This window comes from Thamnophis elegans, chromosome 6, assembly GCF_009769535.1.
Source record: "Thamnophis elegans isolate rThaEle1 chromosome 6, rThaEle1.pri, whole genome shotgun sequence".
NCBI classification, from domain to species: Eukaryota; Metazoa; Chordata; class Lepidosauria; order Squamata; family Colubridae; genus Thamnophis; species Thamnophis elegans.
In genome coordinates this window covers 69,748,185-69,776,095 of record NC_045546.1, presented here as the reverse complement: position 1 = coordinate 69,776,095, position 27,911 = coordinate 69,748,185, and the positions used below count along the sequence as shown (strand labels likewise).

Genomic DNA, 27,911 nt, shown 5'->3' with positions numbered 1-27,911 from the left:
ATGGCCTCCTAGATCCACCTCATAGCTTCACTGTAGAACTTCCAGCCTTTGGATCCCTTCCAGGCTAAGCCATCTTTCATCGTCAGGATGTCCTTGTTATTGTTGAGCTATGGGTCTGCTGGCAGCGCAAATTTCATCACCACCATCAGCTTATCCTGGCTTCGGGTGGTGACTTGGGCCACCTTTTGGTGGGAAGAAGGAAGGATGGGGTGAACCACTTCTTCCTTCTTACTGTCGTACTGCGGTTTTCTTGACAAGGCATCCACCAATAAGTTCTTCACTGTAGGGATGTGTTTCAATTCGAATTTAAATCTTCGGAAGTATTGTGCCCAGCGAACTTGCTTTGGGGACAGTCTTCGAGGGCTTTTGAGAGCTTCGAGGTTTTTATGGTCAGTCCAGACCTCGAACGGCACACTTCCCCCTTCCAGGAAATGTCTCCAAGTGAGCAGGGCCCACCTGACCGCATACGCTTCTTTCTCCCAAATGGCCCACCTCCTTTCAGTAGTGGTGAGGTTTTTTTGAGACGTAAGCGCACGGCAAAATGTGTCCTTCTTTGTTCTTTTGCAGCAATACTGCCGCTACAGCTACATTGCTGGCATCTGTCTGGATTATGAATTGCTATTCTGGATTGGGGTGTTGCAGTATGGGCTCTTGGGCAAAGAGCCATTTAAATTTTTTGAATGCTTTTTGACAGTCCATTGTCCACTTCAGGGGTTGGTTTGCTTTTGGCTTTGTCGGGGAAGGCCCCATTTTTAATAGTTCAGTCAATGGGAGGGCAATCTCCGTGAAAACTGGAATGAATTGCCTGTAGAAATTGGCAAATCCAAGAAACCATTGTAGCTGTTCGCGAGTCCTTGGAGGTTTCCAGTCTAACACAGCTTTCACTTTTCATGGATCCATCTCTATCCCCTCATCGGAGATGCGATAGCCAAGGTAATCCAGAGAGGTTTTGTGGAATTCACACTTCAACAACTTTGCTTATAGTTTGGTGGCTAGAAGTTTTTTCAGAACTTGTTGTACCAGGTTCATGTGTTCTTCTAGTGTTTCAGAAAATATCAAGATGTCATCGAGATAAATGAGCACTCCGTGGTATAGGGGCTCATGTAGCACCTCATTTATGTACTGCATGAAGACTGCAGGGGCCCCTTTGTAGCCCAAATGGCATAATTTTGAATTGAAAACTGCCAAGGGGGCAGTTAAAAGCGGTCTTCCATTCATCTCCTTCTCTGATTCGTATGCGGTAATACGCCTCTCTCAAGTCCAGTTTGGTGAACACCTTGCCTTTGGCCAAGTGGTTCAACATATCTTTCCAAAGAATTTTTTATTTTTTTATTCTCTTACATAGTATTTTAAGTATGCATTCACATAATTGTTGTTCTTCTTTACATTTATCATTCTTATACATTTATTATTCCATTTAATAGGTTATAATGTACAGTTTGGGTTGCTTTATTTGCCATCCCTTCCTCCTTTTGTAACACCTCCTTGTTTTCCCTTTCTTTTTTCCCTTTCTCCCTTCTCTACTTTCTTCCTTCCTCCTCTCCTTCGCCTTTCTTCTTCCCTTACCTTTCTCCTACTGCTTCCTCTTCCCCCTCCTACCCTCTCTCTTCTCTTTCTCTCCCTTCCATCCTCCTCTCCTTACCTCTTTCTTCTTTCCCGTCTTCCTTTCTTTCTCCTCTCTCCCTTTCTTTTTCTATTATTGTTGGTGTATATTTCAAATCTCAGATTATGTTTCCTTGGGATGGTATTTCCTTCGATCCAAATATAATTTAGTATCATTTCTTATTCCCTTACATTCGCTAGTCTACCCTAGTTATGTTTCCCCCCCTTTATATCTCACTCTTGAATATATACTTATATATTTAATATTTCTTTTCTGTTTTCCCCTCCCACCCTTTCCATTTAATAGTGTGTCGTCTGGGTACTTTATCTTCTCCCTATTTTTTCCCTATGTCTTGAAGTACTCCTATTCCTCTTTATCCTTTATTTTCATTATCAACCTATTCATCTCTGCACAATCTAATATCTTTTTTATTATCTCTTTGTCTGTTGGTAGCTTATTTAATTTCCAATTTTGGGCAAATACAATTCTCGGTGCTATAATTACATGTATAATCAAATAAGTATCCTCTTTCTTGAATTTCTCTGGGATAATACCTAGTAGAAATATCTCTGGTCTAAATTCTATTTCTTGTTGTAACATTTTCTTTAACCATATTCTTATTTTAGTCCAATATTTCCTTGCTTCTGCACATGTCCACCACTTATGATAGTATGAAGCTATTGCTTGTTGACATTTCCAAGATTTCGCTTACTTGTCTATAAACATCTTTGCTAGTTTTCCAGGTGACATGTGCCATCTGTAAAACATTTTGTATAAGTTTTCTTTATAAGCCATTGATATGGTTAATTTATAATTCCTTTCCCATAGTTGTTGCCACTTTTCTAGTTCAATCATGTGGTAAAAATTCTTTGCCCAAGTTAACATTGTGTCTTTAACAACTTCTTCTTCTAGCATAGTTCTTAATAGGTAGCTATATAATTCCTTGGTTATTATTTCTTCCTTTCCCGTAAGTATCTTATCCAACTCCGAACTTTCTAAGTTAAAACCATGCTCCCTTTTATCTTTTTCATATCTTGATTGTGTTTGCAATTGTGAAAACCATCCTATATCAATCCCTTGTTTTTCTAATTCTTGTTTTGTTTTAGTTCCTCCCTTTCTGTTAAGATATCTTTGTATCTAATAGTATTTTTCATACTAGTAATATTTGGATGTGTCAATGCTTCCATTGTTGAAAGCAACATTGGTATTTCTAAATAATATTTCCTTTTCATTCTTTCCCATATTGTTAATAATCCGTTCCTTACATAATGTCTTTGAAAATAGCCATGTGCCCTAGTTTTATACCACAAAAAACCATACCAACCCAATTGCAAATCATGATCCTCCAATGTGAATAATTTTGCATTTTTCAATAAAACCCATCTTTCATCCAAGCTAATCCCGCTGCTTGATAGCACAATTCCATTTGGTAATCCAAATCCACCTTGAATCCTTGCATCTTGCAACATTTTTATATTAATTCTTGCTTCCCCCGCCCCCGCCATATATATTTCCCCACTAAGAATTTTTTCTCTAGTTTCATTGGTATTGTTTGGAATAGGTTCAAAAATTTTATTTGATTGTATTGTCTTTCTAATATATAATGCTATTCCCTTTTTGTTTTGGTCAGCCAGGGTCGTATATAAATTACCAAGTTTTGCCTGTTCCAAAAATTTTCTGTGTTGCTTTTTAATATGTATTTCCTGTAAGCATATAATGTCCAATTTCAATTTCTCTAATTTGTTGAAAGTTCTTCTTTTTGTTGCCAAATTTAATCTGTTTATGTTAATGGAGATTACTTTTATTTCTTCCTCCATGTCATTGGTTTATAGGTTTAGTTGATCTAATTGTTCTTAGCTCCCTCTGCTCCTTTGTCTTTTTAGCCCTTACTCCTTCTCTTAGCGCTTTCTCTTCCTGTTTTTTTTCTTCATCTCTCTTTGATCTTTCCCCTTAGCTTCCTGGCATTTAGTTCCTTCCTCTTCTCTTACCAGCATTCCCTCCTGTGCTGCTATATTTTGTTCATAAAATAATTCTGCTTTCTCTAGTGTATTTAGTCTGTACCTTTGTTTGTGCCAGTTTACCAAAATCCCTTCTGGAACAAGCCATCTAAAACTCACTCCTTTTTTGATCAGACTCTTAGTCAAAAAGTGATATTCCTTTCTTATTTCTCTGATCCTCCTTGGAATTTTCTTCAATACCACTATATCTCTAGATTTGTATTTTATTGTGGAACTTCTTGCTGCTTACAATATTTCATTTTTAGATATATTTTTTTTACAAATCTTACATGTACCTCTCTGGGTAAGTTGTTTCATATCTTGTATATACTCTAAAAGTCTCATCCATTCCGCCTAGGATATATTCCTTACACATTTCTGTAGCCGCTGAGAGAATTTCTGTGATCTTCACTGCTAAATTCTCTCCTTTCTCCTCTTCTATGTTCTGGAGTGTTAGATAGAATTCGGATCTTTTCATCTCCACAATACATTGGCTCCTTCCTGTTTTTTTATCAATTGCTGTCAGCCTATAATCCATCTCCTTCACTTTTTTCAATGTTATCTCTGCCTTGTCTTCCATCTCCTGCAGTCTCTGCTCATTTCCCCCCATCATTTCCTTGACTTCTTTCAATTCATCTTCCACTTTGCTCACTTTCTCTTCTACTCTACATGGTATTGGACCTGACTACCTGAGAGACCGCCTCCTGCCATTCACCTCCCAACGACCAATAAGATCGCACAGGATGGGCCTCCTCCGGGTGCCGCCGACTGGACAATGCCGGCTGGCGGCTCCCCGAGGAAGGGCCTTCTCTGTAACTGCACCAGCCTTCTGGAACGAGCTACCCGCAGAGATCCGGACCCTTACCACTCTCCTGGCCTTCCGTAAAGCAACCAAGACCTGGCTGTTCCAGCAGGCCTGGGGCTGTTGATTGAAATCCAGCCCCACGTGATTGAATGGATGATATCTTATTTTAAATAATTGTATTTTTAATATTTTTATGTCGTTACTTTTGTTGTGAGCCGCCCAGAGTCCCTAGGGAGTGGGCGGCATACAAATCTTATTAAAGTTGCAAAGTAAAGTACTCTGTTTATGTGCTCCTTGATATCCTTATGTATGTCTTGCAACATACTTTTTAGCTCCAAAATAGCTTTGTCTTGTTGTGTTCCTGTGCCTGCTGGTTTCTGTGCCACTGAACTGGGAGGGGTGGCTGTTGCAGATGCATATGATGTTATTTTCTTCATGTTAGTATTTGGATCTGACATTGTTGTATTTAAGTTATAATCAAGTTTTGTAATCCAAAGAATAGATTAGTAGAATAATTGCAGTCCTGGAGTCACCCACACCGCCCCAAGCACCAGCCTCCAATAAACTGACCCCTGTTCTTGGGCCCTGTCTTCAGGTTCTTGCTACCTTAATCCATTCACTTTATAATGGCCACATGAAGTAACAAAAGGAAAAAATAGGAAACAAGGGGAAAAAATAAACACATTAAAATATTGGTCAAAAGGCACGCACCTCCCCCACCACAAAAAAGTGGGGGAGAAAACAAACACAAAATTAATTCCACAATGGTAATCTACACCTCATTGCAAGAGGTAAAAAAGAGACAAAAATATAAAAATTGGGTAAGTAAAAAGTGACCCAAAGTAGCCAAATGAACAGAGAGAAAAAGAGGAACCTTTAGTATGAGTTGTCTAGGTTATCCAAATTTCTCCCCCCCCCCTTAGGAAAAAGGGGGAAGCATACGGTCAGGCCTGCAGTTATATTCCTTTTAAGATCTCTGGCCTGCCACACTTTCTATTATTTTATTATGCTGTTTCATTAGTGTAGTAATCGGGAGGGGGAATAGTAAGGAGTAGAATTGTAGAATGTGTTGTTGTCATAATAGAACATTCCTTTCTAGAAGCCCAAGGTCATCTTTTGTCTCCACATCTCTGCACCTGACCGGAACTAGATCGATGGAAATGCCAGCGTGGCAGAGGAAGATTGGACCATGTGATGGACTTGTGGGTGTGGGGGCAAGGTTTTGAACTTTAAACTGGGTGGTAACCCAGGAAGCTTTCAGATTCGGGATTACCACAGATGTACCAACATTATTAAATTGGAAGTTTAAGGATAGTTCTACCTTGGACTCTGATTTATTTCTGGATGACATTTGGAACGCTGACACATACACTATCAGGAAGGCAGTCTCAGCAGCCCATTATAATGTAGCAAGGGAAGGAAAGGCAATGTTTACACAGCTGGTCTTATTTCTTATTTCTTTCTTTCTTCTAGAGGACTTTTATCAGTTTGTTATTATCCACAATGTTTCAAGGTCAACTTTTCTTAAACAGCTTTTGCCAGGTACTGTTTGCTACTAGACAGCAATGCAGACAATTTATTCAACATATTTTCTTTTAAGTTCCTGCCTTCGAAAGCAAATCTCAGCAATTCTTAAAAGTTACCAAGTTACTAAGAAAATCATAGGCATAGAGTGAAAGTTAAACACCAAGGGCATCCGATTCGTTTTCTAACATCCTTAAGCAATTCTCAAGATCTATCACTTCCTTTCTTCTATCTAACGACTCCGTCCGTTCGCTGCTGGCCTGAGGGAGGGAGAGCTTTGTAATGTCCATTCCCCCCTTTCTTCTGCTACTCTCTCTTTAAAAAGCTTTAACCGGAGGTTAAAAAGTTAATTTACAGAAATGTTGCACTTTCAAGCACTCTTATTATCTCACCCAAATGCTGTCCACACTGATTCCCGCGCTTTGTCTGGCCTTCCAACTGCGATAGCTCACGTTGGCTACTTTTCCTGCTTTTGGTCCAGGGGCAAATGCAGATGTTTTAGGGGAGTTGCGGGTTCCCCAACCACACCCACTTGCGCCCCCCTCTTCACTGTCTCTCCAGGACAGCTATGGTGGGGTTATGGGTCACCCCTCCCCGATACAACAGGAATCTGACAGTTCTTCAGCGAGCCCTCTGAAGAACACGTCCTGTTGCTGGGATTCAGGCCACACCCCTCTGGTTCAACATATTTTTCATGAGGGGTAGGAGGTAGTGTTCTTTACACATATGGCATTCAAACCCCACATACCCTATCGCCATCTTTCTTCTTTTTGAAGAGCACTGGGGCCGCTACTTCCACATTAGCTGGTTCAATAAAGCCCCATTTCAAATTGATGTCAATGTACTGCCTCAATTCTACCATTTCTGCGAGAGTCATGGAGTACATTTTTGGTTTTGGTAGGGTAGCCCCAGGTATGAATTCTATTGCACAATCGGTAGGCCGATGAGGGGGAAGATAGTTGCAATCTTCCTCACTGAATACCCCCGCCAAGTCCCAGTAGTCTTTTGGTACTTGCTGGATCCCTGGGGTTTTTGTGTCTGCTGCATGGGCTGCAGGCTCTGGGTGGTCTGCTTTCTTGGGTTCAATCGTCCCTTGGGTGGTCCTCTGGCTGCACCGGTGGTAACGGCCCAAGGCCGATAGTCAATTTCTGAACGCCGTCCTCCCATTTTATTTTAGGTGCCCATTTGTCCAGCCATGCGAGCCGCAAGATAATTGATTCCTGCATCTTTGGAGCCATGATGAATCTGAGGAACTTATAGTGGTGGCCAATGTGTAACTTTACCAATTCGGTAATTAGCATGGCTGGCATCCCCCAATTAGCATTTCATCTACCTGCTCAAACGGAATAGGATGGGCTAGGAGTCTTGTGTGTATGGCTAGTTACTCTACAATCGACATGCTGATTAAGCATTGGGTGCAGCCGGTGTCCATGATTGCCTCAACTTCCCCTTGCACCCTCATTTCGGGTACTTGGAGTTTGGCTTTGATGGCAAAGGGATGGATGGGTGCACTCACTATCAGGTGATCTTCACTATCCTCTAAGTTGGAAGGGGCTTCCCCATCGGTTGAACTTTTCGTCTCCTTAGGTTGGGGATCAGCTTCCTTAGGTTGCAAAAAGAGCCTCCCCGCCTCCCCTCCAGAGGCTTCAGGAGCTTCCTTGAAGCCTCTGGAGCACAAAAAAACACCCCTATGGGCAAACTGGAAGTTTGGGAACAGACTTCCGGTTTGCTCATAGTGTCGGTTTAAGTCGTTTGGAGGCTTTAGGGACCTTCAGGAGGCTTCCCTGAAGCCTCAGGTGGGCTTAAACCAGCCCTACGAGCAAACTGGGACTTCCGGTTTGCTCGTAGGGTCATTTTTAGTCCTCCGGAGGCTTCAGGGGGGAGAGGACTGTTTTCACGCTCCCCAGGCTCCTATAAAGCCTCTAGAGCCTAGGGAGGGCGAAAAAAGCATGCAAAAAATGTGGGGGAGCACCTCTCAAGCACGCATACACACTGGAGGGGAGTGCGTTGCATTATGGGTGTGGCACACCCGCGCACGACCCCCCCTGCACTCCCCCCACTTATGGCACGCGAGCCAAAAAAGGTTCGCCATCGCTGTTCTAGGTTCTCTGAAAGGCCCAATGACTATTACTGTGCTCATTCACTTCATATCACATTCATTCATATGTTACACAATTTTGCCCCAAAATCATCACTGATTCTTCATTATCAGCAGGTTGTAGGTGCCTAGTACAAACCTGAGTAACAAAAAATGATTAAGTGTGTGTTATAACATCACAATGCAAATCCAAGCTTTTCAGACTTCTTCCCTAATTAGGTGCAAAAATACTAGTCATGTGTTTATTCTGATATTTTGTCATTTGTCATCAAAAAATGTACCCGTGATTATCATATATTTGTATTTGTGTAATTTATCCGGGAGATGGAGCAAGAGACTTATTGAATCTTTCTTGCATTTGATAATACTCATACTGTAATATCAAAATTTGTTGACAGTATCATGTCAAGATATTGGAGTTGAACTTAAATATGAAGAGACCTTGGTTGACAGGATTCCTCTTGTGGGAGAAGCCCATGATTTTTAAGTGTTAGACTTTAGGAAGATGCAACCAGTGTGTAAGCTATAAAAATAATCGGAAAAGAATTTTTCTAAACGTGGCTTTTTGTTGAGACTCAGCAATAAATATTTGCCTTTGAATTTCAATCTTTGTTAGGTGAGAATGAAGGAGCTTTGCAAACCACAGGTATAAGGAAAAGCTTCCATTTCTTTGTCTATGAGATTCTCAGTCATCCAAGTCATGGTTGTCCCAAAGGTGCTTTTTCAAGAGGCAACTGGACGTTCTGTTTTTTCAGAAGCTTTTTGGATGAGAAGAGAAACGTCTTCAAAGGAAAGACCAGGAAATCCAGTTGCCTCTTGAAAAAGCCCTTTGGGACTCCCGTTTCTTTCTTTCTCCAGAAAGATGAGTTTGTTTGCCTTTTAAAGTCCTCTGCTCCGACCCAGGAAAGGAAAGATCAAAGCCTATGGATTTAGTAGTCAACATTCTTGATAAGGGTGGCATTAGGGCAGTGGTCTCCAACCTTGGCAACTTTAAGACCTGTGGACTTCAACTCCCAGAGTTCCTCAGCCAGCAAAGCTGGCTGAGGAACTCTGGGAGTTGAAGTCCACAAGTCTTAAAGTTGCCAAGGTTGGAGACCACTGCATTAGGGGATTAAATAAAAACCCTCCTTCCAGTTTTTAATCGTTTCTTACTTTTTCTGATGGTTGGGCCCATGCGGCCCAATAAGCAACACCGACACTGTACATACTCTATGGCTACTTCGGCACACAAAATAACTACAAAAGGCCAACCTGCAATTCGATAATAAGCACGTCACTTCCTCTTTTCAATCTCCTGGGCTTCCAGAGGAAAAGTCCTCGCTCCGCCTCTTTTTGCTGCGCAGGCGTTCGCAGTTCCCAACACGCTTGTGCCCCCACGCTGACTGCTGTAGTGCAGTGGTCTCCAAGCTTGGCAACTTTAAGACCTGTGGACTTCAACTCCCAGAGTTCCTCAGCCAGCTTTGCTGGCTGAGGAACTCTGGGAGTTGAAGTCCACAGGTCTTAAAGTTGCCAAGCTTGGAGACCGCTGCGTGTAGTGAAAATGGCTGCGCCTGACGTTGTGAGTACACCACCCTTGTCCTCACGTGGACTCCCCTTTGCCGGGGAAAGAGGCCTGCGCGGCTTCCTGGGTCACGAAGCAGCGGTTTAGGAACGTAAGCTTAGGCGATGGAGGAATGGTCTGTGCGGGAGCTCTGGTGCGGTAGGAACGTAGTGCTAGAGGCTATCGCGGGACTGCCTTAGAGTTATTGAAAGTCATTAGTTATTTCGGTATTTCGCCGCGTTTTATGGGACATAGATTACCCTTTGCCCTGAGCCCCAATTCCAAGTATAGTTTTACGGGTAGTAAAGACGGGGAGCTCCCGGCGCCAAAGCGGTACAAAAGAAGGCTAGCATCGGAAGAGATTGCTCCAGGCAAACCGAAACTGACTCCCTCTCTAGGCTTCCCTACTCTAGCTGCGTCCCCTCCTCCCTGGTATGTATGCATACATGCATGTGTGCCCGTATAAATGTACTGAATAGCATTTATCTGTATAAAGAGAACTCAAACGTTGCATAGTTCTAGGAGCATTTGATAAAAAAATTGGTAAAAATTACCAGAAGCAGGTAAATCAGCTGAATTGTTCTCACATATTGATCGCTGTCCCTATTCGCTCCTTGTGTGTTTATGGAGCTGCACTGTAGCACTGTATAATAACCATAAGATTAATATGGATTTTGTTAATACATTCATAAAAATGCTAAATCAGTGATGGTGGCTAATGAAATATTGGAAAAAAGGATGGAAGGATTCAAAAGCCAATTGTCTAGTGGTGGTTAAGAAATTGGACTTGAATGTGTACTTCTATAACGATCTGGTTTGGTACAGCAATCAAACAGAAGAGGTACAGAGTCTAATGGTTAGCGAAGACTGTAGAAAGAACAATTGCAAGCATCCTGCCTTCCACACAAGACCTGTACATTGTGCAGGTTATAAGGAGGCTGAGAAGATATCAGCAGATCCCTCACATCTTGAACATAAGTTGTTTCAACTCCTCCCCTCAGGACAGAACTACAGGGCATTGCAGGCCAAAATACCTAGACTCAGAGACAGTTCCCCCCACCTCAACCACTCTGCTGAATACCTAATTCTCACAGTACTGTCTAATATCTATGTCTGATTGTAGTATTATTGTCTATCATTATTATTATCTTCCTTTCTTCCCCCCTTTTATTGAGATGATGATAATGATGATTCTGTTGATTTGCATGCACACTTCTGTATCGGAGACAAATTCATTGTGTGTTGAATCACACTTGGCCAAATAAAGTTCAATTAATTCAATTTAATCTGGGGAGACTTGGGTTGACAGGATTCCTTTTGTGGGAGAAAAATGTAGGGAGGCGTCAGTGAAAAGCAATTTAACTTCTGGAGAAAGTTGGATATGAACTGAATAAATAAACATTAATATAAACTATACGGACTATGTTAATTACATTAGGAAAGGACCATAAAGCTACTATGAAGATTTGATTATTGTATCTTATTGTCTACTCCATCCAGGAACATTCAGATGAGAAAGAACTTGGACTGGAGCCTAGACTCCATGATACTCCTGAAGACATTTTCCTTGAGGCAGCAGCAAATACCATTGACTTTCACCCTTCCCGGGACATCATAGCTATTGGAGATGTTGATGGTGATGTCTATGTGTGAGTTCAACTTCTTAGATAAATTTACTGGTTGAGCCTTCTTGTATCAGGTATATGGAGATTGTAGAAAAACCTTCCTGGTGCATCAGTAATTCAATGAGATGAATCTGTGTAAGTGTTTAAGAAAAGCATGTATGTTTCCATTGTTAGATTTTATACAGTTGACTAAGAGAAAAAGGATTTATGCATTTATGGTTACAGATTGAGAGAGGCTAACTTTATATGTTTAAGAGAGAATGAATATCCATCTCTCTGTATAGAAAAACACATTTCAGAGGAAGTATCTGTTTAAAGAGTATTAGTAACAGGAAATGTTTCTAAAGCTAAAACCATTTCTTCACTTGAGACCTAGAGAACCTTGTGGCTTCCAGACATCCCAGAGCTAGTATGGAATCTGTCCTATTTACTGTTATGCTGGGTGACTTTAGAAGATCCTGTGTAGTCACTAGTAGAAATCATACCAAAAAACAAATAAGATGTGTTGGAGAAAGAGAATGTGTAGTTGTTGATGGGTGTGTGATTGTGTATGTATTTAGTCGAGCAAGAAGTTGTAATTGTATACATGTAGTTAAGAAAGAGAACAGGTTGGTGGTCATTTGAAGAAGGGAGACCATTCTACTTTTTTTTGGGGGGGAGGGGTGTTCTGCTGAGTGATTTAAGAGAGAAAAAAGATATCTGTATGTTGAAGAAGTGCCTGTTCCTTACAGGAGAGTGGCTCTGTGGCTAAAAGCTATGCCTTCTTATCCAAAGAGGAACCAGAGAGACATTAAGGAGAGTTTTGGAGAGTAGATATGAGATAGAGATGGTGTGTGGCTAAAGAAGAATAGTTGAGGGTTAAAGAGTGCTGTGTATGTGTGGGTTGGAATCTCTGTGTAGGATGATGAGACCTGCTTAAGAAACAGTGTCTGTCATTGATAGAGGGGTTCTGTGCATAATTGAGAGAGAGGAAGAGAAGCTTTGTGTACAATTAAAGAGACTAAGGTTGTGTGTCTATCTGTAGCTGACAAAGGCAATTGCCTGTAGAGGGAAAAAGCATAGGAAGGTCATCTGTATGACTGACTAAAGCAGTGTTGTCAAACTTGTATCGTCATGGCGTTGTCATGTGACATATCAGGACATTTTTCCCCTTCACTAAACTCGGCATGAGTGTGGCCAGTGCGTGACGCATCTGGCCCATGGGCCGTGAGTTAACAGCCATGGACTAAAAGCTTTGGGATATTTGGGTAGATGTACATCAAATACATGTCTTCCAGAGAGAGGGGATCTGTTTTTTTGTGAGCAGGCCAGAAAATGTGCAGTTGTGAGAGGAGATTGCAAGTGATCAAAAGAGTTTTGATCCAAGTGTGGCTGAGAGAGAGAGATGTGGGTAGAAGTGGTAGGTATGGTTGAAAATGGGAGACCTCTTTGTATCAGGACCATCCACAATATTGTATGTGCTAGAAAGAAAATTTCTGTGTATTTCAGCTTATGTGTGAAAGATGGAATGGATATCCCTGTCTTTATTAATGGGAGATGGGGGGGGGAGATAGAGGGGGGCTGTCTGTGTACTTGTGGCTAAATCAATGTCATCCATCTACTTAGTTTAATTAGCAAAGAAAGGCTCCCGGTTCATTCCCCCTCCCCCCCAAAAAAGTATACTTTACTGAGAATAAAGTAGTTACAGATTAGAGCAGACAGAATCTGTTGGCTTGGCACAAAAAAGACAGTAAAAGTGCCAAAACATGATTATCTCTCTATAAAAAGATTATTTGAAAACACATTATACAATAGGGATTGTGTGGGTACAAAGAAAAATTAGGTGCGTGTCTCTATGTCTTTTAAAGCATCAGACTCCAACCTTTCCAGCTTGGCCTGATAAGGAGGCGGAATGGTTTGCTTGAGTCATAGATGCATGCGTGCAGCTTCATTTGCATAAGCAACAGGCACACGTGCCTACTACTCACACAAATGAAGCTTCACACATGAGTACAAGTGCCCACCACTCATGCAAGTGGAGCTGCATACGGTTCACCGACAAAAGGGCGAACGACAAAACTGTGCCCGACTAAACCGCGGTGACAAAACCGCGAGTTCTAAATCGCGCCGATGAATGAGCGCTGAATCGCGCCGACAACAGCGCGGTGACAGAAGCGCGCTGTAAACCTAAACCTAACACTAACCCTAAACGTAACGCTAACCCTAATCCTAAACTTAACGCTAATCCTAACCCTAAACCTAACCCTAAACCTAACCCTAAACCTAACCCTTACCTTAACTTAAATCGCCCTTAAGTCACCCTTCTGTCGACGCGCTGTTGTTGGCGTGCTGTTGTTGGCACGTTGATGAAGTCACGGTTTTAGCAATGCGGTTTTTTCGGCGCGCTTTTGTCGTGCGCGCTTTTGTCGGGTCACGGCTGCACACACACATGTATGCTTGCCCACCATTCACATAGCCCAGTTTGAAACAGACCATGGGCCAGGGGTGGGATTCTACCAGATTGGACCAGTTCAGGCGAACCGGTAGTTCCAGTAAGCAGTGGAGAGCGAACTGGTTCGGGCTTGCCCACCCGCCCCTGCTCCATACCTGTTTTTATTGGGAAACAGTGACTTGCAACACGCATACGCATGGGCACTGCTGCCCCTGCTGTGTAATTAGCTATTCATCGGAGTGATGGGTAACTGTGCACGCACACAAAGTGAACCAGTTGCTATACTGGTAAGATCCACCCCTGCCATGGGCCACTAGTGAACCACAGCCTGTGGGTTGGGGACCCCTGTCTTAAAAGAGAAAGTTCTTTTGTGTAATGGAAGAAAGTGTACGATGTTGATAAAACAGATTCTCTGGTGGTGGAGAGATTGAGGACTGATAGGAAGAGGGAGATTCTGTATCTGCTGGAGAAACAAACGCTTAGTGGAGTAGGGTATGATTGTCAGATTAGGGAAAGGGTGTGTGTGTATGTGTATGCATGTATGTTACTGTTTATGGCAGATGTAGGAGAGATGTATGCAGTATAAATGAGGTATGTGTGTATGAATAGTAGCAAAAGAAAATAGTTGGATATATCTATATTGGTTAAAGGTAGGCACTATTGGGTGCAGGAATTATTTGAATAAGTGCCTGATGCTTCTCTTTCCATTTTAAAATCATAATTACAGATACTCATACTCCTGTTTGGAAGGTGAAAACAAAGAACTTTGGTCCTCAGGTCATCATTTAAAATCCTGCCGGAAAATATCCTTTTCGCAAGATGGACAGAGTGAGTGCTCTTTGCTGCTTTTATGGTTTTTATAATGTTCTTTAGAATATAGATGGTGCTAAGACCACAAGGAGTATGGCAAGCTTTAAATTAAATTCAACAAGGTTAGTTCATATGCTGATTTCAACTTTAAGTGATAATGCTTCCATATGACGAACTGCAACAGAAAGTTGTCAAGGGCACATGTATAATATTTCTCAAAGATGGGTTGAACAAATTCAACCTGTCTTTGAAAAGTTGGCATAAATATACTCCATGAAGCAGATGCCACAACTTTTTGCTGAAAGGAGTTTTTCTGAGCAGGAACAAATGAGGCAGTCCAAGAAAGGTAAAATGCCTGAACAGATGTGTATTTAGATGCATTTTGTGTCTTGTAATTTCTATAGGCAGGCTTGATCCCTGAATCATGAAAGATTACTCATTTTTTTGTAATAAGTTTTCATTTCATAGCATACAAAAATTTCATTTTTTTCAGTGTGTTGTCTGGTACAAATCATTTTAGGAATAATCACAGTGTTTACAACCATATTCATTACATTAATATCAATTACATTAATATTAATAACAGTAATAATCATACTATTTGTTTAACCAAGTTAACTATCTTCCTTATATCACTAATCCTTTCATATATTTCCCTATTTCTAGCTCCTATTTTTGTCAGCTAGCCATTGATAAAATAAGTCCCAAATAAAAAAATATTCAGTTTCTTTCTTTTCCTTAATTGTAAGTGTTATCTTATCCATTTCTGCACATTCTAATATTTTTCTAATCACATCTTCGTCTGTTGTGATCTCTTCACTTTTTCATTGTTGTGCAAATACTATCCTCACTGCATGTAAAATCAGATATACATCCCCCTTGTTATACTTGTCTGGAAAAATGCCCAACAAAACGTCTCTGGTTTCAAATCTATATGTTGTTTTATCATTTTTTCAAGCCATGTATGTATTTTTGTCCAATATGTTTTTGCTTTTTAACATGCCCACCACATATGATAGTTTAAACCAGGTATCTGGTGAACATTTCCAACATTTTGCAGACTTATCCTTAAATATCTTTGCTAACCTTGAGAGCGGAAAATGCCATCTATAAAACATTATATAAAGATTTTCTTTTTGTGCAGTAGACATTGTTAATTTATAATTTCTAGCCCATAATTTCTGCCATTGAATTGAATAGCCAAAATGTTTAGCCCATATTATCATTGTCTCTTTTACTTGTTCATCTTCCATCTTAATGTTTAACAAATAGCTATATATTTTTCATTATTAATTTTTCATTTGTCCCTGTTAATATCTGATGTAGTTCTTTTAATTATTTATTTAAACCATACACTTTAACATCCTTCTCGTATTTAGATTGTATCTGCATGTATGACCACCATATTATCTCAACCACTTGATCATTCAATTCCTGTTTAGTTTTAAGTAACCCCTTTTCATTTAAAATATCTTTATATCTGGTAACATTCTCTATATCAATAACATTTGGATAAATCAGTGCGTCCATTATGGAAAGCCAGATTGGTATTTTCAAATAATGTTGTTCTTTAATTTCCTCCCATACTAATAATAATGTATTCCTAACATAATGTCTTTGGAAATAGCTAAGTATTTTGTTTTTTCTAACTATAAAAAAGCATGCCAATGTAGTTCAAGATTGTGTCCGTCCAAGGTCAATAGTCTTTTGTTCCTCAAGCCAATCCATTCTTTCATCCAAGTAAGTATCAAAGCCTGGTAATACAATTCCCAATCTGGCAGCCAAAACCACATCTATTTTTAGAATTTTGCAACATTTGCAAGCTTAGCCTTGCTTTTTTCCCCTTGCCAAATATATTTTAATATTGTTTTATTTAAATCTTCAAAATATTTTCCCAGTTTTATTGGTATTGTTTGAAATAAATATAGCAATCTTGGCAGGATATTCATTTTTATAGTGGCTACTCTTCCCATCAATGATAGTTGTAGATTTTTCCACTTCTCCAAATCCATTTTAATTTGTTGCACCAATTTATAATAGTTATCTTCTTTAATTGTTACACACCTTGCCATTGGTTGAATTCCTAAATATTTAATTTTCTTGACTATCTGTATACCTATTTCCCTCATTAATTGTTTTTTCTGTGTGTAACATTTTAAACTATTATTTTGATTTTCTTTATTTTCAGTCCTGCAACTTCACCATATTCTTCCATTTTCCTAATTAGTTTAAGTCCATTTTCTTGTGGGTCTTCCAAGATAAAGATCAGTTCGGCTGCAAATGCCTGTAATTTATATTCCTTTTTTATTTCCATACCTTTAATTTCTATATCTTGTCTAATATTTATATTTAGCACTTCCAATGTCAATATAAATAGTAAAGGAGATTGTGGACATCCTTGTTTTGTGCCTTTTTTAATATTAAAATTCTCTGTCATCTCCATTTACCTTTCCCATTTGTTTATGGTATATTGCCTTTAATCATGTTAATGAATCTCTCACCAAAGTCCATAGATTTTAGTTGTAACAACATAAATTGCCAATTTACATTATCAAATGCTTTTTGCATTCTCTAAGAAGATCAATGCCATTTGTTTTCCAGGATGTACTTCATAATATTCCAATGTATTTAAAATCATTCTCATATTGTTTTTAATCTGTCTCTTAGACAAGAAGCCATTTTGGTCTAAATGTATACATTCATTTATGACAATTCTATCATTGATATTTGTTCATTTAATATAGCTTTTACTTTTTCTGGTACTTTAGCTAGTTCTGCTTTTTCCAAATATTATTTAATTTTCTCTTTTGAAACTTTTTGTTGCTCATACAACTTTTCATAATAATCTTGAATTATTTTTTTTCATCCTCATTTTGGTAGTATAAAGTTCCTTTCTCATCTACCAGCCTATGTATCAATTTCTTCTCTTTCTCTGTTTTCAAGTTATATACCAACTGTAATGGCTCCTCTCCTAACTTGAGAAAGTAAAGACTCTTGAAACGGGTTAATCAGTCAGGATGGAAACCATTAGAGGCAAAGCAGCATCTGAAAACCTTTAGGCAATGCAAATGCAATGGGATTAAGCTGATAATGACCCCTCCCCTTTGTCCGAATGCATATTCTGACCAATACACAAGTGTGAAGATGTTTCCTTAACTCTTCTGCCCTGAGAGTCAATAAAACACATGTTCCCATGGCTATCTCTAGTTAGACATTAAAGTAAGTTATCCCACATGGCTATCATAAACATCCCTCCAGAGATGCTGGGACCTTCAGTCTTCCAGTGACATGAAATCAGTTGTAAAGTTGTAAAACTCAGTTGTTACAGATACAGCTAGTGATTTAACTCTGAGCCCCCACTCCTTCCAATTGAATAACAGTATCACTTTTAGGGATCTTACATGCTGCTGTTCCTTAGAAAAAGGAGAGATCCACCTGTGAAAAAATAGGAAAAGAAATTGCATCGCAGTATTTTAACAAGGTTTGTGAAATTTTTTCAATAGGGCAGGGGCCCTAACTTAGTGTTTCTCTACTCATTCATTTTGGGATGAAGGTAAATACTTCCAAGCAACTAAGTATTGAGTTTTCCCCCTGTGGGTCCTAGAGTCCAGGATTTCTTTAATTTCAAAATGTTGTTCACCTTTTATCATGATAGGAACAGGAGGTGTAGATGCAGGTGGTCTGAGTTGTGAGATTACTTCTCATTTGAGTAAACTAATGTGAAACACTGGATGGACTTGCCTGAGTGTCTTTGGAAGGGGTAATTCTACTGTTACTGAGTTGATAACTCTGGTGATTGGGAAAGGTCCGATGAAATTTTGCCCTAATTTCTTTGATGGTTGCAACGACTTCAGGAATTTTGTAGATAAGTATACTCTATCTCCAACATGGAAAGGTTTGGGATCTACTCTTTTTTTGTCAGCTTGAGTTTTAAAAGCCTCTCTAACTTCCTGTAACACTAATCTAACCACTGGCCATGTGTTTCATAGGTTGTCTATCCATTCTTTTAGTGAGGGGATAGTGGGTTCTTCTGCGGGTAGTTCAGGCATGGGGTTGAAATCCTGGCCTGTTGCTACTCTAAAAGGGGTGAATCCAGTGCTTGAGTGCACAGTGTTATTGAAGGCCACTTCTGCAAAAGGTAAAAGATCAACCCAGTTATCCTGTTGAAAATTAATAAAACATCTTAGGTATTGTTCTAGAACCATGTTCCGATTTTCAGTTTGACCATTGATGCACGGATGGTGACTGGAGCTCAGTCCTTGGTGCCTAGTAAGTTTAAGAATTCCCCCAAAAATTTTGAGGTGAATTGGACCCCTCTGTCGAGATGATTTACAGTAGTTATTCCATCTGAATTCTCTCAACCATCAAGCAGGGAGTCGGGAAGAGCAGTTTAACCGCCATGGGGTTCTCCAAGCCTCCCGGGTCAGGTGTGAGTACTGGTCCACTTCAACACTTCGGACCAGCTGCCATTTGCCTCTGGCGATTCCTCCAATGCATTGCCCGTTGCTGGGGTGTGCTAACAAGGGAGATAGAGGCTTTTTTGCGTGGACAGCCGATATCGACATTGGAGGCAGAGGGAAGCCTAGAAAATGGCACACTTCTCCTTTTCGGCCGCTACAACCATAGGAAAGGCTTTACAACGCCAGGAGAGCTCTGTCCGAGAACTAGGTCACGCTCCAGACATTTCGCATTGGATTTGGCTTCAGGAAGTCTATGTGGGCAGTCTATGCAGGGGCTATTCATCACCTACAGGGGAGGAATAGCACATTCCCCTGACCTGGAGCGTTTGGCTGCTTCGTGCTTGGCCTCGTATCATTAGGCCTCATCATTTTGTTTGGTGCAATCACATGGAACTCCCCAGGCCCAGCAACGTTTTCAAAATGGTAGATCATCAGTAAGGAGTCCTCAGAAGCTGGCTCCTCCAGCAATTGCAATCGTCCTAGGGGAGCTAAGACCAGAAATACCTCTAAGACTGCTAGATCTCAGAGCTCTTCTTTCTCAAGGGATCCTTCAGCCCCCGATAGGGATGCCCAACTCCGCTTGAAGGCATTGAAGAAGCAATTCGCCAAGGCCCAACGAGCCAACATGGCGGCGATTGAGGAAAGGGAGGCCCCTATTCCTCCATAGCCAACGTCCCCTCCTCTCCCCAATAGAGACAGGAAGAGGGACAGGATTGTTCTTTGGAGGGTCTCCCTGATTTCCAATCTCTTCAGGCTACCTGCTTTGAGGAGGATTTCGGCCCCTTCGACTGCTTAGCATCCGTAGGGGCAGCTTCGGCAGGCAGAGCCAGATCACCCACTGCAGTGGTCTCCGGTCTGAGGAAAGTCGGGGCTCTGGCCTTTCCCCCCGATTACGCATGTATATTTCAGAGGCCATCTCTCAGAGTGTAGAGGCTGCTTTCTCTAGCAAAGGCCATTTATGTCCTCCCATCCTGGAGCAGTCTTCCCGCCACATCTGCAGCCACAGATGGATGCGGATTTCATTTCTCTCAGAGAGCAAAACCTCCCTCCTACATCCATCCATCGCAAGGATTTGTTAGTGGGGGAGGGCGACCTAGGTGACCAGGAGTTGTCAGAAGATGAGGGTCTTGTCCCAGACAAGCCTGCCTTCATGGGTCCATTTAAACCAGCCTTGTTTAACAAGGCCAAGGCAGCGGCACGGACAAGCCTACAGAGACAGTGTCATCTTCTCAGGACCCTAGTGAGAGGCTATTCAAGGAACCAGCGGCGGAGCAGATATTATTCCTTCTCCTCAGCTGTTCGTTGACGTGGTACAATGCCAATGGTCCCAACCAGGGTCGGCTTCAGTCCCTAGTGGCAGTGATAGGAAGCTATACACCATCGGCCTGGAGCTAGAGGGACTGCTAGAGTGGCCCAAGGTGGACACTCTGGTGGCTTCTCTGGCCTCCTCGGCGGTGCTTCCATCCAAATTATCAGAAGGCCTGAAAGTGGAGGATGAGAAAGCGGAGTCATCATTCTGCAAAACCCATTCAGCGGCAGCCTGGGCTATTAAGGTGGTGACAGCCGTATCTTTCTTTAATAGGTCTTCGCTCATCTGGCTTTGCCAACTGCAGGCCAGGGTGCCCTCCCGAGGACATCAGGCTGCCTCAAGACATTAATAAGCTGGCGGCTGCCATTGAATATTCAGCTGATGCCACCCTTAACGCAGCCAAATTCGCGTCTAGGATCTTGGCCTCTAATGTAACATCATGCCGCCTTGTGTGGCTCTGCCATTGGCAGTCAGATATGAGGTCCAAGTGGTGCCTTGCCTTGCTCCCTTCAACAACAGTCTTTTTCCATACTTTGTATAAATTCCTTATCTTTTAGTATTGATTGATTCAATGTCCATCTCCATTTTCTCTTTTGTCCTTTCCACTTAACTGCAATGGGATTATGATCTGCCCAAGTGCTTGCTTCTATTTCTTGCACATTTGATTTTAACTCAGGTGACATCCATATCATATCTATTCTTGACCAGGACATAAGTCTATTTGAATAAAATGAGTATTGATTTCTTTTAGGATTTATTTCTCTCCATACATCTTGAATACCTGTTTCTTCCGCCATTAAAAAAACTTTTTGGAAGCGTTTTTCTAGCTTTTTTACTTATTTTACTGCTTTTGTAGTCCAATCCTGCGTCTACAATTGCATTAAAATCTCCTACCATGCAGATATTTTCATATTCCTATTCAGTAATTTTCTTATGCAATTTTTCATAAAAAAATTCTTGTTTATAATTTGGTGCATATATTGCTTCCAAAAGTATTGGTTTATTGTTCATTGTTACCTCCACCATCAATATTCTTCCCTCTTTATCTAAAAAAAATTGTCTTGCTTTTATTGTTTCTTTAATATATAAAACCACACCTCTTTTCTTTTGTTGTGATAATGAGGAATATAATTTCCGAATTTTAGGATATTCCAATAATTTATTGTGTTGTTTCTTGAAGACAAATAAAATCTAATTTTAACTTTCCTAGTTTATTAAAGGTCCTTTTCATAGGAGAATTCAGTCCACTTATATTAATTGACAATAGTTTTATTTCATCTTCCATAGTTTTACTTATAGGTAGGTCTTGTTGTTCTGGTCACTCTTATTTCTCTCTGTTCTTTTATCTTTGCACCTTCTCATTCGCCTCTCTCCTGTTTTATCTTCTTTTTGTTATACATTTCCTCCTCGTTTCTTCTCATCTACTCTCTTTTTTCCTCATTTGATCCAAATTGCTCATCATAAAATTGCTCTGCTTTCTCTATAGTATCTAATCTATGCCTTTGATCCATCAAGATCACCAGAATTCCCTCAGGTATCAGCTATTTGTAGTTTACTTCATGCTTAATTAATTATCTTGTCAGAAATTGATATTATTTTTGTGTGTCTCTTACTCTTTTTTTGTAATATTTTTTTTTAATTTAAATTATACATTTATATTGTGTGTGAACAGAGTTTGTTCTGGGTATCATTCATATTAATCCAATTCACAATAACAATATTAGTAATCTCTATCACATTTCACAAATTTAAGTAATGTTTATTATATATTGTTCAAACATATATATTCAAAAAATGCCTAACTCCTCATCTTTATCTCTACCTTCATCTATATCTTTCTTGTTCTATCTAAATATTTCTCTATTATATATGAACAAATGTATTTAAGTTTCATTTATATTGATCCAGTTTACGCTAACATTGTTAATAATCCCTATCACATTTATCAAGTTTATGTAATCCTTATACTATTTATACATTTTCTCTTCGGTACTTTAATTCTTATCCATTTTTCTATTTTAATCCAATTCACAATACTAGTATGAACAAGTTTAACTAGATTTCATTTATGTTAGTCCAATTCACATTAACATTATTGATTATCTCTATCACATTAGTCAAATTATATAGTCTTGTTACATTGTTAAAATATACATTGAAAGAAAAATACCTAAACATCTAATCTATTATTTTTCTTCATTCTATGAGCAGTTTATGTTTTGATATTTCTCCTACTTTTTATTTCTGCTTCTCCAGCTTATAATAGACTAATTTAATATTTAAACGGCAATTTTTTTACCCATCATCTCTTCTCTTTTTTAGTGCTTCAATTCTTATCCACTTTTTAATTCTGCTCCCACAATTCTTCCTTTTTATCTTTATTTTCATGTATCTTTTTTTGTTCACTCTAAACATTTCTCCCAGTAGAATCTTGTACTGCCAATTCTCCCAATTAGCTGCCCTTGTTGCCTTTCTTTCTGGATTATAGATTAGTAAAGGCGAATGCCTTCAGAATAGCTAAAAAAAAATACTTTTTTTATAAAGGGTGTTGCATACGTGAAAACCCCATAACTCTCACTCAGGGTGAAATATTGAAGTATAAAACTGTTAGAAAAAGCCCCTCCCCTTTGGAATTTGGTCATGTCATGGTATGGGCTTCCCCCATCTATATTCCAGGGCTTTTCACAGTATCCAAGGATAAATCTATTCATATCCTGAATGTGGAGGAAGGCCGTCTTGTGACACGATTCTCCAAGGCTCACAAGTAGGTATCTGAATTATTTATTGGCCATTCTGTAGCCTTGGTAATGCAGCATTTACTGTGGTGCTATATTTTCTACTTATAGTTCTTTATTTCCCTCGTGTTAAGATTCTTGAGCGTGAGTTATTTGTTTATATCATGCTTTAATAATTTTTGCAAATAATTAAAGGTAGTGAACATACCCAACACAGTTTTGTCGTCCTATTTTCCTCACAACAACAACTCTGAGGTCAGTTCAGTTTGAGAGAAAGTGACTGGCACAAGGTCTTTCATGACTAATGGCTAATGTGGGACTAGAACTCATGGTCTCCTCCTATCCAGCCTGGTACCTTAACCACTAGACCAAACTGGCTTTAATTTGTAGGATGGGTATCTATATTTAAGACTTTCTTTGAGGTTTGCAATTGAACTAGATTATTATTAGTCCATCAGTCTTCAGTTAGAACTTTTAGGCTCAAAGAAGTCCATTATTATTTCTTACAATAAGAAATACCAGCTTTCAAAATGTTCTGAATTATGGGAAAGCGAGAAAAGGAAAGATTCAGCCTTATCCCATATGAATGTATTTTTCCTGGGTAAGAATTCAACTTCTAGTAATTCAGGCTAGCAGTTTGCAGCATGAACATTCATATTTGTCTAAACTTATTGAGAGTGATGAATTACACTCACTCCAACAGATACCTCATGTTCTTTCAATTTTAATTTTGGATTCTTGTTAGCAATTATAGTGGCTGTAGATTTTGACATCTTTAGAAAAAAAGGGGTTATTTCCTTTTTTTAAAATATTGTTCTCTTGACATAGATCTTTCATTATGTAGAGAAAAAATAATGGAGTCAGATTTTCTTATTGCCCACTTAAGGCCCCTCCCCCCGGTTTTACTCTTTAGAATTAGTTAATGGTACCTATGCCTTTTGAGTAGAATAGTTATATATGAATAAGGGTTTAAAAAGAGAACAGCTGTACAAATAAGTTATAATGTTGGCTCTTCTACTCTGAAATTTCCACAGCTCAGCTTTGAACAGCCTATTGGTGATAGATGAGCATTTGTTCGCCACAGGAGATGACAGTGGAATGTTGAAATTATGGGACCTGCGCAAGGGCACATCCATCATGGAAATGAAGCAGCATGAAGACTATATCAGTGATATGATCCTAGATAGAAACAAGAAGCTGCTTCTCACAACCAGGTACTACGTTCTCCTGTTAATTCAGTAGATCAGTAGATTACATTTGTATGTTTAGAGTGCAAGTGTTTTACAACAGTTGTTGCTACAGGAAAGATTGAACGATTTTAGATAAAAACTATCACCATATCTTTTGGTGTTATACTTTTCACTGTTGTAATGGCATTTCACATAAATGCAGTGTAATCTATAGCCAGCTCTGAACTGCTAGTGATTATAAATAAGCTTTTTATTAGAATTTGCAAGAAGGCAAATAGGTATGTATAAGATTTAGTGATTTAGGAATGAAATGTTCTGGAGAGGTCCAAAACATTTCACCCCCCTTCTGGAACATGCCATTCTGGAGCAGACCAGTAATTTCCAGAAGTAAATTCCTGAAACAGTTCAAAGTATCTCAAAAATTGGAAGTCACTCAGACATCATACTCAAGGTATCTAACTACTACCAGATTGCAGAATTTACTTTCGAAAACTGCTGAATTCATAAGAGGAGATTTTACATGAGAAGAAGAGAGCAGAACATTTTTAGATTTCTCCAGAAAGCTCCATTCTTGAACTGTCGTATTCCAAATAAAGTTCACTTTGTAAATAAATATTATGTACCATCCTATTTCTCGCAGTGGAGATGGAACAATGGGAGTTTTCAACATTAGGAGAAGGCGCTTTGAACTTCTCTCAGAACCTCAGAATGGAGACTTAATGGCTATATCTCTGATGAAAGTAAGTTCGATTATCTAGTTGCACCTTGGAAAAAAGGTTGTTTGCAGATATGAGCCAGTGAGCTACACTATTTCTGAAATGGATGATAGCAAGGTCTTTATGAGAGCCAATTTGGCATAGTGGTTAAGGCATCAGGCTTGAAGCCAGAAGGCCATGAGTTCAACATCTACCTTGGATACAAAACCAGCTGGGTGACCTTGGGCCAGTCAGTTTCTCTCAGCCCTACGAAGCAGGCAATGGCAAACCACTTCTGAAAACTTTTAAAGAAAAATGCAGAGATTAGTGTAGGCCAGTGGTTCCCAAACTTGGCAACTTTAAGACTTGTGGACTTCAACTCCCAGAATTCTCCAGCCAGCAGAGCTGGCTGGAGAATTCTGAGAATTGAAGTCCACAAGTCTTAAAGTTGCCAAGTTTGGGAACCACTGGTGTAGGCAAGCACCAGGAGACAACAGGACTTCAAAGGGCTAAAAAAAAAGAATTTAAAATATTTTCCTGCATTAGTATAATATGTGATGTCTCTATTCAAGATATAGTATGTTTCAAGCTTTTGATAAATAGGGTTTTTCTATTTTAAATAGCTCTCAACCCCTAGTTCTTAATAACAAAAGATATGCTGTTTTTCTGGCTGAACTAGGTCTTATTTTTCTCCTCAGAGGGGCAGGAAAGTAGCCTGTGGCTCCAGTGAGGGGACGATTTACCTCTTCAACTGGGATGGTTTTGGTGCCACCAGTGACCGTTTTGCACTGAAAGCAGAATCCATAGACTGCATGGTTCCCATAACTGAGAGCATTGTGTGCACAGGTTCCACCGATGGAGTCATTAGGTGAGACTGTCATGAGACAAGAAGTTCTTATGAGAGATGCTAATACTGGAAAGGTAAATGAAAATACTTACAGACTGGTTGCAAATGAAACTAGGTAAAATCTGGGTAAGCTCTTCTTAGCAGATGGCCAAAAGCAAACTATAATTTCAAATTAGGTATGACAAAATTCAATATTAAGAGATTGAGAAGATGATCCTTGAAAAATTCTGCCTAGTTTCCTGGGCCAATATTATGACTATATATTTCCCAGTATGAATTCCCAAAGCACAGGTGTGCATGCGTGAATGCACATGTGCATCTGAACCCCAAAACAATGTGCGCATGCCCCCTGCACATTCCTGCCCCCTCTGTGCATGGGCTCCCTCGTACATACCTTCCCCCCCTGCACATGCGCAGCAGAGACCCAAAGACCAGCTGGCTGGCGGGAGGCACTTGCGCAGCAGAGCTGAGCTGGGCCGATGGCTTGCATGCCATCAGAGAAGCATAATTTCGTCATCACGGTTATATAGAAACTAGCTACATAAGAGAGGTGTGATTGCTCAATGGTTAAAAATGCTGGGCTTGTTGGCTGGAAAGTTAATGACTTGGGTTCAAGGCCCGAGCGCACAACAGGGTCAGCTTCCATTCCTGCCCCAGCTCCTGCTACCTAGCAGTTTGAAAGCATGCAAATGCAAGTAGATAAGTAAGTACCACTTTGGTGGTAAGGTAACAGCATTGCATGCACCTCGGCATGTAATCATGCCAGCCACATGACCATGGGAGCATTTTTGGACAACACTTGACTGAGTTGAAACTGGTAGGGGAAACCTTTACCTTTATATAAGGGATTAAATTTTTCTAAAAAAGAACTTGGGATATGGCTGGATACATCTCTCTCAACAACTGGTATTCTGTTTGGTAATTAAGTTTTTCTTTATTTCAGGGCAGTAAATATCTTGCCCAATCGAGTGATAGGAAGTGTCGGGCAGCATGTGGGTGAGCCTATTGAACAGCTGGCTAAGTGTCGTATGGGCCAATACCTGGCCAGCTGTGGCCATGACCAAAAAGTGAAATTCTGGGACATCTCTTCACTTAGTTCAGTGATTGTGGACGATTATAGAAAAAAGAAGAAAAATAAGCAACTGAAGCCTTTAAGTCGCAAAGCATTTGGCAATGGGGAAGATTTCTTTGCAGACTTGAAAGAGGTGGCAGCAGACTTGGAGAAAGAGGAGAATACCTCTGAGACTGACAGCGACTGAAAGACTCACACTGATCCGATTAGAGGCTCATTCCCTTGAAAGGACATTTTGGAAAAACTCAGCTATGCTGAAGAATAAACTTCAGGATAGTTAAACTTGTAATCTATGGGCAAAACCTTGGTAGCCTAATAGAATTAATAGTACAGAAGAGAGCTAAGATTGCAAGAATTTTCCTAGCTCTGAGAGAAATGGGAGAACATGGTTGCTACAGAAAAGGGAAATGAAATGGCATCATATGTGGAGAGTTAGAATATTAAGAAAGATTTTTTTCATGTATCAGAAGAGTTCCTTGCAAAGTCTGTTTCCTTCATGGAGTGATGCTTTTATTTTGCCACCTGAAATATTTAGGAATCGGACTATTGTTCCACCTAACAAGTGGATTCCATTTCATTGCTATGGTAGTGAAACAGGGATACCTCTTAAATTCAGAAGAAAAGAGATTTAAATAATGGATTAATGTTCATAATGGAATTTGGGGAGTTTCTAAATTATTGTTTTTCTGGGGTTTTATTTAAAGAATAAAAATAGGATAAGTCCATATATGAAGATGCATCAATTTAATATATTTGTTTGTGAACTACTTCAACTACCTTGACTATAAGTGGATTATAGTCAACAGCTTGTTTCATCTAGTGGTTAAGGCACCAGGCTAGAAAGCAGGAGACTCTGAGTTCTAGTCTCATTTTAGGCATGAAAGTCAAAGATTTTGGGATTGTCGCTCACTTACAGTTCAACACACATCACAGAGTTATTGGGAAAATACGAGGGAGTATTATATGTGTTCTCTGCCTTACGTTATGTATTATAAAAATAATATAGGTGAGATATAAATTTAAAAAGCCAGTTAAATACACGACATCGATTTAAGTCCTGTAAAATAAGGCTTAGTTTAAAACAGTGGTTCCCAAACTTTTTCAGTTCACCACCAATGTTCCCTCTAATTTTTTTTCCGTGTGTGCGGAAAAGTATAGTGTTCGGGCAGC

At 39.8% G+C, this 27,911-nt stretch overlaps 1 protein-coding gene across 2 annotated transcripts; it reads left to right on the top strand.

The window, feature by feature from the left end:
* The first annotated feature begins 9,488 nt into the window (after positions 1-9,488).
* On the top strand, positions 9,489-27,468 carry WDR55 (WD repeat domain 55). Of its 2 annotated transcripts, none has more exons than XM_032219895.1 (8): positions 9,489-9,585; positions 11,068-11,216; positions 14,351-14,451; positions 22,879-22,966; positions 23,972-24,151; positions 24,768-24,867; positions 25,521-25,690; positions 26,613-27,468. In XM_032219895.1, exons 1-8 carry the CDS (start codon positions 9,568-9,570, stop codon positions 26,926-26,928), a joined length of 1,122 nt encoding a protein of 373 aa, XP_032075786.1. In that variant the 5' UTR covers positions 9,489-9,567; the 3' UTR covers positions 26,929-27,468. The 2 variants fall into 2 exon arrangements, with proteins under 2 accessions (XP_032075786.1, XP_032075787.1); XM_032219896.1 differs by lacking the exon at positions 9,489-9,585 and adding an exon at positions 9,686-9,999.
* Positions 27,469-27,911: the final 443 nt, after the last annotated feature.